Source organism: Ursus americanus, chromosome 21 (assembly GCF_024610735.1).
Source record: "Ursus americanus isolate L20-20 chromosome 21, mUrsAme1.1.p, whole genome shotgun sequence".
Lineage (NCBI taxonomy): Eukaryota > Metazoa > Chordata > Mammalia > Carnivora > Ursidae > Ursus > Ursus americanus.
Window position 1 is genome coordinate 56,072,668 of NC_142147.1, and position 13,377 is coordinate 56,086,044.

At 54.3% G+C, this 13,377-nt stretch overlaps 2 protein-coding genes across 7 annotated transcripts in view; one reads left to right on the forward strand and one right to left on the reverse strand.

Annotated features, from left to right (window-relative positions):
• Window positions 1-6,951: 6,951 nt before the first annotated feature.
• UBE2S (ubiquitin conjugating enzyme E2 S) lies at window positions 6,952-11,689 on the reverse strand. Its single transcript, XM_045789288.2, has 4 exons — window positions 11,477-11,689; window positions 10,714-10,861; window positions 9,185-9,375; window positions 6,952-7,420 (listed from the first exon to the last, which is right to left on the reverse strand). The coding sequence occupies exons 1-4, from the start codon at window positions 11,477-11,479 to the stop codon at window positions 7,091-7,093; spliced, it is 672 nt and encodes a 223-aa protein (XP_045645244.1). The 5' UTR covers window positions 11,480-11,689; the 3' UTR covers window positions 6,952-7,090.
• A 14-nt stretch (window positions 11,690-11,703) lies between these two features.
• Window positions 11,704-13,377, forward strand: part of ZNF628 (zinc finger protein 628) — a 57,949-nt gene continuing 56,275 nt past the window's right edge. For 5 of the 6 annotated variants that reach the window (XR_015728147.1, XR_006778077.2, XR_015728148.1 and 2 more), the window contains exon 1: window positions 11,704-11,812. The gene's annotated coding sequence lies outside the window, so the exon portion shown is untranslated. Of the gene's footprint in view, window positions 11,813-11,946; window positions 12,985-13,377 lie in introns of those variants that run through there. The other variant, XM_087871047.1, reaches the window with a different exon arrangement.

Consider the following 13,377-nt stretch of genomic DNA (forward strand, 5'->3'; position numbering starts at 1 on the left):
TGGGTGGCTCAGTCGGTTCAGCGTCTGACTCCTGATTTTGACTCAGCTCACGATCTGGGGGTCGTGAGATCGAGCCCTGCATCAGGCTATGTGCTGGGTATGGAGCCTGCTTGGGATTCTCTCTCTCCCTCTCCCCCCAAACCTCCACCCCCGGCTCCAGTTGCACTGTCTCTCTCTCTCAAAAAAAGTAAGCCTCAAATACCCAGACACATCACAGTAATGCTAAGAGTCAAAGGCAAAGGGAAAATTTGGAAAGCAGCAAGAGAAAAATGACTCACATGCAAGGGAACCCCAAGACTGACAACTTCTCAGCAGAAACAGTGGGGCCAAGAGGCGATGGGGTGACACGTGCTGAGAGAGACCACCCTGCTCCTTCAGCCTGCCACCCACCTCCCCCCATCGGGGCTAGTGACTCAGAGCAGCCACGGGAGTCAGGCTGCCTTGGTCGGGACAGGCTTGCCGGCTCCCAGCTGTGGGCATTTGGGTGGGTCACCTAGTCTCTCGATGCCTCAGTTTCCCCATATGTGAAATAGGATCATTTCAAGGGCTCCACGAAGCAGAGACTGGTTTTGTTTGCTCCTTGTCCCCAGTGCTAGTCCTGGGAATGTTTGCAGAATTGAGTGTAGGGCACACCCTTGGTGGCTCCCACACGGTGTCACTCAGAGCACTGGGGACTCAGGGCTGAGTATTGCTCTGTTCATGGCAGGGGCTGGGCTGGATTGTATTTCCACCTGCACCAGTACAGGAGATAACGCTGGGGCTCTCTATATATTTAAATTTGTTTGCATTTTTTAAAAAGATTTTATGTATTTATTCATTTGACAGAGATAGAGACAGCCAGCAAGAGAGGGAACACAAGCGGGGGGAGTGGGAGAGGAAGAAGCAGGCTCATAGCGGAAGAGCCTGATGTGGGGCTTGATCCCATAACGCCGGGATCATGCCCTGAGCCGAAGGCAGACGCCCAACCGCTGTGCCACCCAGGCGCCCCTAAATTTGTTTGCATTTGTGCTCCCTGGCTGTGCAACCTTGGGCAAATGGCTCAACATCCCTGTACTCTTGTTCCCTCATCTGTGACGTGTGCACAGCAACAGCCCCTACTTCCTGACACTATAGGAGACACAGTGTGCAAAAAGCTTAGGAAAAGGCTCACAAATCTCTGCATGAATGAATGAATGTTTACTATTATAAGTTATTTTGACCAGATGGACTCAAACCATCAGAGATGTCTTTCCAGGTCTGTAACTCTTTGCCTGCAGGCAAAATGATGTTCGGGTTTTCCAGAGCACTTTGAACACCTATGCTAAATCCATGCACCCCAATAGCCCACGTTTCCAAGCTTGCACAAGCGGCCCCGGCCTTCTGTGTGTGTGTGTGAATGTTATGGCATCCTCTGCAGCGTTTCTGAGCCAGGATAACCAGCAATTATGTTGAGCTCCTTTCGTTTCTCCTATAGTCGTTTGCTGGAATAAAATCATCTGTTCTTTGAAAGTCTTTCATTATGAGAATGGCACGTGCATGCGATTTGGAGATGCTCAAATGGAAGGAGAGTATCCAGGGGGAGAGGGGCCCCAGGATCCCAGCCCCTGGTTCTGCAACGTGTTTATCTTTTTTGGAAACTGTTCATAACTATCCACATGCCGTGTGTACATGTGGGGTTCGAGCAGCCTGCTGAGTCAGCCCCTACTATGTGTTCACCCTTGGCCCTGGGCTCTCTTCCAGTAGAACCAGCGTATTTGTTTTAGCATCTGCATTTAGTACAGTATTTATGGGAGAGAGGCGGCAGTAGGGAACATTGTAGTGTCATAATTTCCCCCAAAATCAGAACGATTCTTAAAAAAAAAAAAAAGTTTATTAAGAAAAAATCTAAGATACGGGCTCCTGGGTGGCTCCATCGGTTAAGCACCCACCTTTGGCTCAGGTCGTGATCCCGGGGTCCTGGGATCGAGCCCCGTGTCGGGCTCCCTGCTCAGCAGGGAACCTGCTTCTCCCTCCCCTGCTCTTGCTCTCTCTCTCCCTCTCAAATAAATACAATTCTAAGATGGTTTAGGATTCTCAGACTGGGAAAAGTCCACGTTAGGTAAAGCTCAAAGTGCTAGTGCACACATGGGGGAATGGGTATGCTTGCTGACAGAGCACAGACTGGTACAGACCACGTGGTGAACAACTCGGCAACATCTGCACGAATTACAGACGAAGGTACACTTCGGCACAGTAATGTCACTTCTAAGATTTGCTCTAAAGACCTGTTCCTTGTGTGCCTCATGGCCCACGTCCAGTTTGTTCCAGCCCATTTGTTCCGGCATCGTTGGTCAATGAGAACGGGACATGTGATAAGAGATCGTGGCATGTGTATACGATGGGACGCTAGGCAGCTAAGAGCAGGGAGGTGCTGCTGTGCACAGACTTCCAAGACTTTCAGTGTAGTTGACAAAGCAAGGAGCAGGGGCGCCTGGGTGGCTTAGTTGGTTCAGTCAGTTAAGCATCTGACTCGATTTCGGCTCAGGTCATGATCTCAGGGGTGTGAGATCAAGCCCGGCATCCAGGTCCTCAGTCAGCATGGAGTCTGCTTGGGATTCTCTCTCCCTCTGCACCCCCCCCAAATAAATAAAATCTGAAAAAAAGAAAAAAAGAAAAAGCAAGGAGCAGTATGCTGTGTACAGGACACTGTGTGCTGTGTGAAAATTAAAGGGGGCGGACTTAACAGAATATGTATTTAAATTTGCTTGCTTTCGTGTAGAATTTCTCTGGAAAAATATACCTGGTAACACTGGTTGTCCATGATAAAGGGAACTGGGTGTTGGGGAGACAGGAATGGGAGGGAGCTGTTTCTTTGCACAAACTTTTTTAAAAATATATTTATTTGTTTGAGATAGAGCAAGAGAGAGAGACAAAGCACAAGCAGGGGGAGTGGCAGACTCCTGGCTGAACAGGGAGCCCAATGCAGGACTTGATCCAGGACTGCGAGATCATGACCTGAGCCGAAGGTGGACGCTTGACAGACTGAGCCACCAAGGTGCCCCCCTTTGTAGAAACTTTTATCTAAAACAAAATAATAAAGAATTGGCTTTTTGAACGAGTAACATTCATGAGGTACCCCAAGCACTCTTTTCCTTGAGGCAACTAGTATTCCCAGGTTCTAACGTGACCTTCCAGAAGCATTAAATTAATATGCAAGCAAGTAGCACATATTCTATTTTATTTTATCTTATTTTAAATTTTATTTATTTGTCAGAGACAGAGAGTGCAAGCAGGGGGAGCGGCAGGCAGAGGGAGAAGCAGACTCCCCACTGAGCATGGAGCCAGGACGCCGGATCATGACCTGAGCCGAAGGCAGATGCTTAACGACTGAGCCACCCAGGGATCCTGACACGTATCCTATTTTATTTTTTATTTTTTTAAAAAGATTTTATTTATTTATTCGATAGAGATAGAGACAGCCAGCGAGAGAGGGAACACAAGCAGGAGGAGTGGGAGAGGAAGAAACAGGCTCATAGCAGAAGAGCCTGATGTGGGGCTCGATCCCACAACGCCGGGATCATGCCCTGAGCCGAAGGCAGACGCCCAACCGCTGTGCCACCCAGGCGCCCCACGTATCCTATTTTAAACAAAAATTTTGGGACACCTTCCCCCACCCGTGCTCTCTCCCTGACAAATAAAATATTAAAAAAAAATTTTTTTTTAAATCAGGAGAGGCGCCTGGGTGGCTCAGTCGGTTAAGCATCCAACTTTTGTTTTCATCTCAGGTCATGATCTCATGAGTTGTGGGATCGAGATACCCCCCCCCCTGCTGTGGGGCTCCACGCTCAGTGGGGAGTCAGCCTGGGGATTCTCTATCCCTCTCCCTTTGCCCCTCCCCCTACTCACACTCTTTCTCTCAAATGTTTTTTTTTTTTTTTTTAAAGATTTTATTTATTTATTTGACAGAGAGAGACAGCGAGAGAGGGAACACAAGCAGGGGGAGTGGGAGAGGAAGAAGCAGGCTCCCACCAGAGCAGGGAGCCCGATGTGGGGCTCGATCCCACAACGCCAGGATCGCGCCCTGAGCCGAAGGCAGACGTCTAACCGCTGTGCCACCCAGGCGCCCCTCTCTCAAATGTTTTTAAAAAATTAACAGAAATGGTAGTATATCATATGCACTGTTTGCACGTTGTTTTTTGTTCACTTAATGCAGTTTGGGGGTCAGCCCGTGTTCACACATAATGTTTCTTCATGTTTTAAGAATTCTGCAGTACAGGGGCGCCTGGGTGGCTCAGTCATTAAGTGTCTGCCTCTGGCTCAGGGCCTGATCCCGGGGTCCTGGGATCGAGCCCCACATCGGGCTCCCTGCTCAGAGGGAAGCCTGCTGCTCCCTCTCCCACTCCCCCTGCTTGTGTTCCCTCTCTCGCTGTGTTTCTCTGTCAAATAAAAATCTTAAAAAAAAAAAAAAAAAGAATTCTGCAGTACAGGGGTTCCTGGCTGGCTGGCTGGGTTGGTGGAGCGTGCAAGTCTTCATTTCGGGGTGGAGTTCAAACCTCGTGCTGGGTGTAGAGATCACTTAAAAGTAAAAATCTTTAAAAAGGGGCACCTGGGTGGCTCAGTTGGTTAAGCATCTGCCTTCGGCTCAGGTCATGATCCCGTGTCCTGGCTCCATGCTCAGTGGGGAGTCTGCTTCTCCCTATCCCTCTGCTCCTTCCCCTGCCTGTGTGCTCTCTCTCTCTCTCTCAAATAAATAAATAAATCTTAAATAAAAAATATTTTAAAAGATTCTGAAATACCGTATATATACGTATATACGAAAAAGTACAGTATATATACAGAAAATAATTATAAAGCAAGCACCACCCAAGAAACAGGACTATCAGCTCCTCAGAAGCCCTCCAGGGTTCCTTGTAACCAGATTCCCCAGCTTTATGGAGACATCTTGCTTTTACAGCTCTATCACCTACCTCTCTCTGTTCAGCAGTACGACTTATTTTCAGCTGCTTTGGAATTGTGCACTAAGGCATCCTAATTGAGGGAATCTTTTGTGACTTGCCAGTTTGGCTAATCGTGACGTCTGTGATTCCTCCAAGCTGATCAAAGCAGTGGTGGTTCTATTTTTTGTTCTCGGCATCATTTCTCGAATGTATGACCATGTGTGTACTGATTGTAATTAGGACAAATGGTGAAAGGCTGTGGGATGCGAGCGAGGATGCCAAGGAGTAAGGAGTGCGTGCTCCCACCAGGGACATGGGAAGGTGTCCGTGGCTCTACGACCTTGACAACACTTGGTGTTGTCAGACTTGAACTGTTACGCTTCGTGGGAGGGGAGGGCTACCAACTGTGGCTTGCACTGCATCCTCTCGACTATCGAGAATCTCCTCATGTGTTTGGCAGTCGTGTGGATTTCCTTTTTGTCAAGTGTTTTTTTCTTATTGATTTTTAAGGGCTCTTTACATACTATGGATTAGTCCTTTTTGGTTCTATGTCTTGCAGTTATCTTCTGCCCACTGACTTATCGTCCACCTACTTTACAAAAACGAGTTGATTTAAAAATATTTAAATAAACCTCATGGATATAGTTTACACAGAATTACACCTGTTTTGAGTATAGTTGAAGTTTTGACAAATGTATGCACCTGTGTGACCAGCAGTATAATCGAGATCTGGAATACGCACCTTACCCCAGAAGGCTCCCCGTGCCTGTTTGTCTTCCCCCATCACAGACGGCCAATGCCCTGCTTCCGGCCACTGGAGCAGTAGTGCCTGTCCTGGGAGTTCACCTAAGTGGAACAGGTGTTTTGTACACTTCTGTACATGGCTTCACTTGGCACAGAGTTTTTTCGAGATTCGTCCATGCTGTTTTTGGTGTTAGTATTTTGCTGAGTGGTATTCCCTTCCACGAACTCCGTTTCTTTACTCCCTCATCTGTTGAGCATTTGGGTTGTGTCCATTTTTCGTCCATTACTGAGGAAGCGACTATGAAAGTTCACATACAAGTCTTTACGTAGACATGTTTTCCTTCCTCTTTCTGTTATCCTCTTTTGAGAGGACCATAAAATTTTGCTAATGAACAGTGAGCCAATTTAAAGCCCCTGTGCCTTCAACGGTTTCTGCCAAGACCCACTCTGTTCCTCCCCACTGTACCACTCCGGCTTTGCGGCCTTCACCTCTGGCCCCGATAAGTCTGTGACCTACGAGGACCACCAGCCTGCAGTCAACCAGGATGGGACAGGAAGGGCAGTGGTCTGTGTACACCATGTTGCCCCACGTCTCCTGCCCCTCCCCTGGAGTGTGTGTTGGGGGGGGGGCAGAACCTGTCCATGTGACAGACTGGTTTTTAGGACAAGGTCACTTGGAGTTTCACAGGAGTGCCTGGGTGGCCTCCCCCAGTCAGCTGAGCCTATCCGAAGGATCTGGCCCCTGAGTGGGGCACCTGAGGTTGAGAGGGGAGGGGAGAGGGGGCTACGGGGGATAACCCACGCAGCTTCCAAGAGTGGAGGACAGCCAGGGGCCCTCCAAGCCCGAGGGACTGAAACCCGCCATCAGCTTGAAGAGCTGGGGACGTGGACTGGCAGTCAGACGCCCTCACTTGGGAAACCAGCAGAGGAGCCAGCTCGCCACACCTGAACCACAGAGCAACAGAAAGGGTTGGATGGGCGTCATTTTAGGCCTGGGATGCAGAAATACACACGGAACATGCTTTGTCATCCTGAGCTGGATCAGGGGCTGAGGTGCCAGCAGGTGGGCCCACACCTGTCACCTGGCTGTCCAGGGCAGGGACCCTGCCAAGCCACACACCTGCTTCAGGAAGGAACAGGGCCAAGTGTGATCAGGAGCAGGCCCAGCTCCCGGGCTTTCAGGCGGGACTTCGGACTCCTGCCCCCACCGCCGTAGCTCGGCCGGCGCTGCAGCCCTGTGCACGCACTTCAAGGGCCAGGGGGCCAGTGTGGAGGAGGCAGCGGTTCTGGGGTGTTTGTGAGGCAGAGCAGCTGCTTTTCCAACTTTATTTAGAAAAACAAATCCAGGTCCCAGTGCCCCTGCGCCCTCCCCCACCCCAGCCATAATTTAAATAACTTAGAGACAGAGTTGGGGGTTGGGGTGGGGGGGGTAGAGCTGGGAGAAAAACCCACTACAGTCGCCGCAGCGCCCGCTTCTTGTCCGTCTTTTTCTTGGCTGCCAGCTTCTTATCCCGCTCCCCCGCATGCTTCTTGGCCATGGGACCGTCGGCCCCTCCCGCACCCCCAGGGGCCATGGGGTCAGTGGAGGGGGTGGCACCTCCACTGGCCAGGGCCCTGCCAGCCTCGGCGCTCCCACCACTGGGCCCGCTGGCGCCCCCGTGGATCTCTGTGAGCAGGCGGGCGCGGGCGGCATACTCCTCGTAATTCTCCAAGAGCAGGCGGCCCGCCTCCTCGTTGAGGGCGGACTCGGGGTTAGGGTGGATCAGCAGGCACTTGATGGTCTGTAGGGAGAGGGCCATGGTCAGGGCTGGGCCACCCACAGCCCCCCCCCCCCGAGCCTCTGGAGTCCAGCCTGAGGGCCTCCACACTGGCTGTTCCCTGTTCTCAACACCATCCCCTGACTCTGGCCCCACTCACACCTGTGTCCTCTCACCTTTGCTCAATGTCACCTGCACAGGCCCAGTGGCCAGTGACTGATGCCTGAACTGGACAGGGAAGGGACTTGCCCACGGTCACTCAGGAAGCAAGGGGGACAATTCAGACACTCACACCTGGGTCTGTTGGATTCCAGAACTTCCTTACAGCAAAACACATAAACCCAGGGTTGTCACTGGATTTACCGGGAATCCCAAACCAGAGCCAGACTACTCTGGGTGTGTGGATCAGACCCGAGAAAGGCACCAGGACGTAGCTAAAGGGGGACTGGTGCTTAAGGAGTACGCAGAGGGAGGTCTAGGAAGGGAGCCAGTCCCAATACCCCTTCTTGAGCCCTTTAACAGAGGGGCAAACTGAAGCCAAAAGTACACGGACTCCATATAGGTATAGCCGGCAGCCCTGAGGAAGCTGGACGTGGGCCTGGCTGGACCAGCGGTGGCCCCTACACCGTGGTGTCTGTCCCACCTCCACGTTCAGCCACTGTGAAAGAGAGCCTGCAAGGACCAGAACATGCCTGGCCTCCATCAGGTGACAAGACCTTTCTCGCCTGCACACGAGGCCAGTAAGAGCGGCTCCCCTGGCTGCTAAGACATACAGCACACCTGGCCCAGCAAACACCACTGATGCCCATCAGGGACCCAGGACCACAGCCAAATTCTGACCAGTGACCCCACAGCCAGAGGCCCCTCCCGCAGCTCCCACACTGCAGCTCCTCGGGATCACCGGGGACACAGTCACTCTGTGAGCTCATCTCCAGTGTCCCTGGCAGCCACAGCGGACACTCCAGGGAGAGGAGGAGTATGTTTACCTTGGAGCTCAATCCTCCCCAAGTGCCCTGCAGGAAACCCCCTACCATTTGCCCCAGGGCTCATCAGCAATTCCACTGGAAAAAAAAAATTTTTTTTAAAGCAAGCTCTCCGCCCAACATGGGGTTTGAACTCACGCCCCGGAAGTCACATGCTCTTCTGACGGAGCCAGCCAGGCGCCCCTCAAAAAATTTCTTAAGCTTTGAGTGGGGTGGGGAGGCAGCAGGTGACCTAAATGCTTTAGTGGCCCGTGGGGATCACGGGTGTCTCCACACTGGCTCAGCTGACACGGCTCTGTGGGGGTGTCAAGCAGCACCCCTGCTCTGCCCCCACTAGATACAATAACACAAAACGTCCCTGGTGGGGCAAATCACTGCTGGTTGAGAAACGAGTTTATGAAAATATTCTAGAACTACAGTGGTGATGGTCACACAAATTTCGTGACTACCGGATAACTATACACTTTAGAATGTTGAATTTTATACCATGAACTATAGCTTGGGAAAAAACCAACACCCCTAACCGAATGCTGACTTGTACCACCAGGAAAGCATCCTATGATACAAACCCATGGCTTGTTCTATAGCAAAGGTACCGAAGGCATGGCGCAGCCTGGACAACCATACTTAGTGTCCTGGCTGAAGCACTGCCAATCCGTCCAGAATTTTCCAGCTGGAAACCTGGATTTTTACACGGAAGCCCCCAATTCCTTCAGGGTTGATTTTCAAACGGACACCGTGCACCATGGCTCAGACATCAGTGGGATGTCCAGGAAGGAGGCGCTTGGGCCACCCCAGAACTCACCAGCAGCACATGCCGGATGCCCAGCTCAGCCGTCCAGTCCCTCTTGAGCACGTTGACACATATCTCACCATTGGCGCCCACATTGGGGTGAAAAATCTTGGTCAGGAAGTAGCCCTTGGGTGGGGAGGCAGGAAAGTCCTTCCCCAGCAGGAGTTTCATACGGAACAGGCCTCCGGCATAAGGGGTCCCCTCTGGAGTAAGGGAGAAGGGGTTCAGTAGGAAGGCTTGGGACTCTCTGGTACTGCAAAAAAACCCCAAAGCCTAGTCTCCAGGCTGGCTATGAGGCGAGTGCCCTGCTGCCTCCTCCACCGAGGCATTCTTGAGAGCATGATGGGGCTAGGTTCCCAGGGGACCCAAATGCCACCCCTGGTGCCTCTTCTCTCGAGTGTCTCAGTCATGTACCCTTCCCAAGAAGGACAGCCACTGCCCTCACTTGTCTTCCTGGAAAACCGTCTACTTAGAAGGCCCGCAGGCAACTGATGGGACTGTTCTGTCACTTCCACAGTCTTCCCATCTGCCCATCTCAGTGAATGGTTCTCTTCCCCCAACTTGCTCGTCTCACAAAAAAAGGAGTGGTTCTGGACCCACAGTTGTTCCTCATGTCCCGGTCACCACATCCCTCCGTGGTAGCCTGGGCAGCTGATCTCCTGGTCTCCTCCTGAATCTGACCCCACCTACTAGTCCAGCCAAGCCACTTCACCTCACCCGCGGAACGCCAGTGATCCACGGCCTCCTGACCGCCCCCTCCCCGTCAGCTGAACACTGCAGCCTTCACATCTGCTTGAAATCCACCAATGGCTTCCTTTCTCAACTTCTTCCAGACTCCTACAAGCCCTAAAAGCTTCACCGGTCTCTTCTGTTTCTACCAAGTATCCAGGCCACCTGCCTCAGGACCTGGCCTACCAGGGAGCACTGACTCCCTTACCACTGTCCCACTCCCGACCACCTCCTCCACCACACCCTCGTGGCACCTCGGCTTACTCTGTAGAAACAAGTCACTACATCACTGCACGGTTCCACGTGTGATCACTTGGTTATTACTGTTCCCTCCCGTGACGCTGCGTCTGGCTTGTTCCCTGCCCTGTCCTGGGGACCCCCAGCATGGCAGCAAGAAGTCTGCGGTCATCCGGCCCACCCTCTAGGTCCCAGAGAAGCCCCATCTGACGAACCCCCCTAAGGCGCCCATTAAATGCTGTCTCAGGGATCAGGGTTTTCTCACTACCTACAGGAAAAATACCCATGATAATTGGTTATTGTGGTGCCCTGCCCTGCAAACTGTGAGCACCAAGAGTAACAGGTGTCTCTGTGGGTCCACCATTGCGTCCCCAGCACCTGGCAGAGCCCAACTTATAATGGGGGCTTCCTGTTCTTGTCCTAGTTCTGCTTTTTTTGGTGTGTTCGTTTGCTTTTAGATTCCACTTATGTATAAGTGAAATCATATGCTATTTGTCTTTCTTTCTGACCTGCTCTTGTACTGAAAAGGAGAAATCCATAAACACACTCTCCCCTCCTTTCAATCCCACACTCACCAGGGCCCTCGATGGTGACCTGCAGGTCAGTGAGGTCTTCCTCATTGGGAAAGACCTTGATGCCATCAGGCGGGTCAGCAGTCAGTGTTGTCACCTCCTTATACACCAGGCGAATGATGTGGGGGGGCAGGTTCTCCACATTGGAGTTCTGGACACAGAGAGAGGAGGGTGAGAAGCTGGAGGGGTCGGGGCCTCCTACAGGATCTAAGGACGCAGTGACCACCCTGGTGTCGACCCTGCAGTCCCAGATCCCCCACCCAGTATGCTTCAAATGGCCGTCCAAAGCTGACCTCCCACTAGAAATAGGGGCGGTCTTCGAAGGGGGCTGCGGATGGGTCCACCTTCGCCAGTAGCATCCAAACTCGCTCATAGTCCGGCATGGTCCCCCATGATTCCGGGTACGCCCGAGGCCTACCCTGGTCCCCTTACCCTACCTAACCTTGGTGAAACCCTCTTCAAAACCCCAGCTCGGGGCTGGAGACGGAGGCGGAGCGTCCTTGCTCCCCGAACACCCACGAGCGAGCCACAAAGCCCCTGAGCCCTCCCCGGGACTCAGCCGGGCCTTTCCCTCCGGGGAACCTGCCGGCCGCTCAGGCTCCGCTCCTGCCCCGCCTCCAGGAAGGCCCGTGAGCCCATTCCAGGCCCGGGACCCCAGGAGGGCCCCCCCACTTCCCCGGGCCGTCCGCGAGAGGCTCCTGAGACCCCGCCTCCTCCTCCGGGGGGCCCTTCGACCGCCCCTCCCAGGCCTGGCCTCCGCGCTCACCATGACTGTGGCCGGCCGGGGGCGGGTCCCCCCGGCCCCCTTCCTGCGCTTTCCGGGCCGCCGGCTGGGGCGGGGGGCCCAACTGCTGCCGCTGCGGCCCTGGAAAGGCCCCGGCGGCCCCGCTCCACTCCCCGCTGCCTCCGATGGCCGCCGCGCAGCGCGCCTAGAACTCCGCCCGCCCCGAGTGCCCGGCCGCACTGAGCCGGTCGCGCGCGCACCGTCACCCCTTTATAGCCACCCGTAGGCCACACCTCCCCGTGGCTCCGGAGGGCCGCGCCTCGACCCGTGACGTCACCGCGCACGGTCCGGGGCGTTCGCGGCGCTCGCTCCCTTCCCGTAAGCTGCGGGAAGAATCAGGAGAAGTTGGGGAGGGGGGCGCGCGGCGGGTTGGCCAATGGGGACGCGCGGGGGTCGTAATGGGGTCCCTGGAGAATGGGGGCGCTGAGAAGGGAGGGTAGAGAGGGAAAAGACGCGAGGGGCAACGCGACCGCTGATTGGGCCGTTTGAATAAGACGCCTCCTTGGCCCGGCGTACGCGCGCGTGCCCTGACGCCCAGGAAATCGCGCACGCGACTAACGGTCGGCTGCGGAGCCTGGGCAGGGCAAGAGTGGGCGGGATTCGGGGGCTTTAAACGGATGATGGAAGGCTGACTGGCCAATAGGAAGGCGCAATTGTAGAATGGCGTCACGAGGCTCGTACGCGCCAGCACTTGGCAGAGAAGGCGGTGCCAGGGGGCGGGGAGGAATGGAGAGTAACCAATGGGGGCCTTGCCTAGTGCGGCCGCGGCCAACGAAATTGGTCGGTTTTGTATATGCAAACGAGGTGTGCGCGGCCTCCAGCGCCCGCTCCTCAGCCCACGGTGGGGGTGGGCGCTGGGAGTCGGCTACGTTTTTCTGTGAGGCGCCATTTTGTGCGGGCAGTATCCCGTGACCCGTGTCGTGCGTCGCGGGGGGCGAAGGAGCTGGCCTCATGGCTTTGAGGGCTAGGCCGCCTGTGGCTTGGGAGCCTGGCGAGGCGTCAGTTACGACGTCAGGTTTCTGTCTCCCCACGTGAGAGATGGACCCTGGGATCCCTGGTGATAAGCAGGAGGGAGGTTGAGGCACGGCCCTGCCTGTGACGGGTCCCCGGCCTCCACCCTGCAGGCCTGCACTGAGGGCGCGGTGTCCCCAGCGGGCCCCCGGTCTCCACCGTGCAGACCTGCAGTTACTGGGTGCGCTGGACTCTGCCCGAGGGAGTGCACAAGGACACTGAAGGAAGGGGTTTCAGCTGCCTCGTGCAGGGCCCCCACGCCCCCAGCCCACCAGCAGTGACAAGGCTGAGGTGGTAGTCCAACCAGGCCCTACAACAAGAATGCATCCAAAAGACACAGAAAGGAGGATACTGGGTGGTTATTATGTAGCACATATCGTCGTGGGCCAGACAGACATCGTTCTTCCTCCGCATGCCTGGCCGTGGTCCTGGTCGTGGTTGCCCTTGATGCTTCCGACAACCCTGTCCGCTGGATAGTGGTAGGAGTCCGCTCCAGATCTGAGCGCGGGTGCTGTGCAGGCTGGATGCTTTTGGAATAAGCAGAGTGAAAGGGATGAAACCCTTGCTGTCGTGGAGTTTAACACCCTCCTGGGGAAGCCAGACAAGCAAGAATATACTGTCCTGTTGGAAAGTGATAAAGGCTGAAGAAGGGTACATCAGGGCCAGGGGGACAGAAAGGGAGGGAGGGGTGGAGGTGGTGAGCTATGGGAAGGTCTATGAGAAAAGCATTCAGTGAGAGGGAATAGCTGGCACAATGTCCTGGCAAGGGGGTCACACCCGGTGTAGTTTGAGGCACTGCCAGGAAGCTGGCAGGGCTGGGTCAGTGAGCTTGGCGAGTGGAGGAACCGAGGTGACAGAAGTAAGGGGGGAGG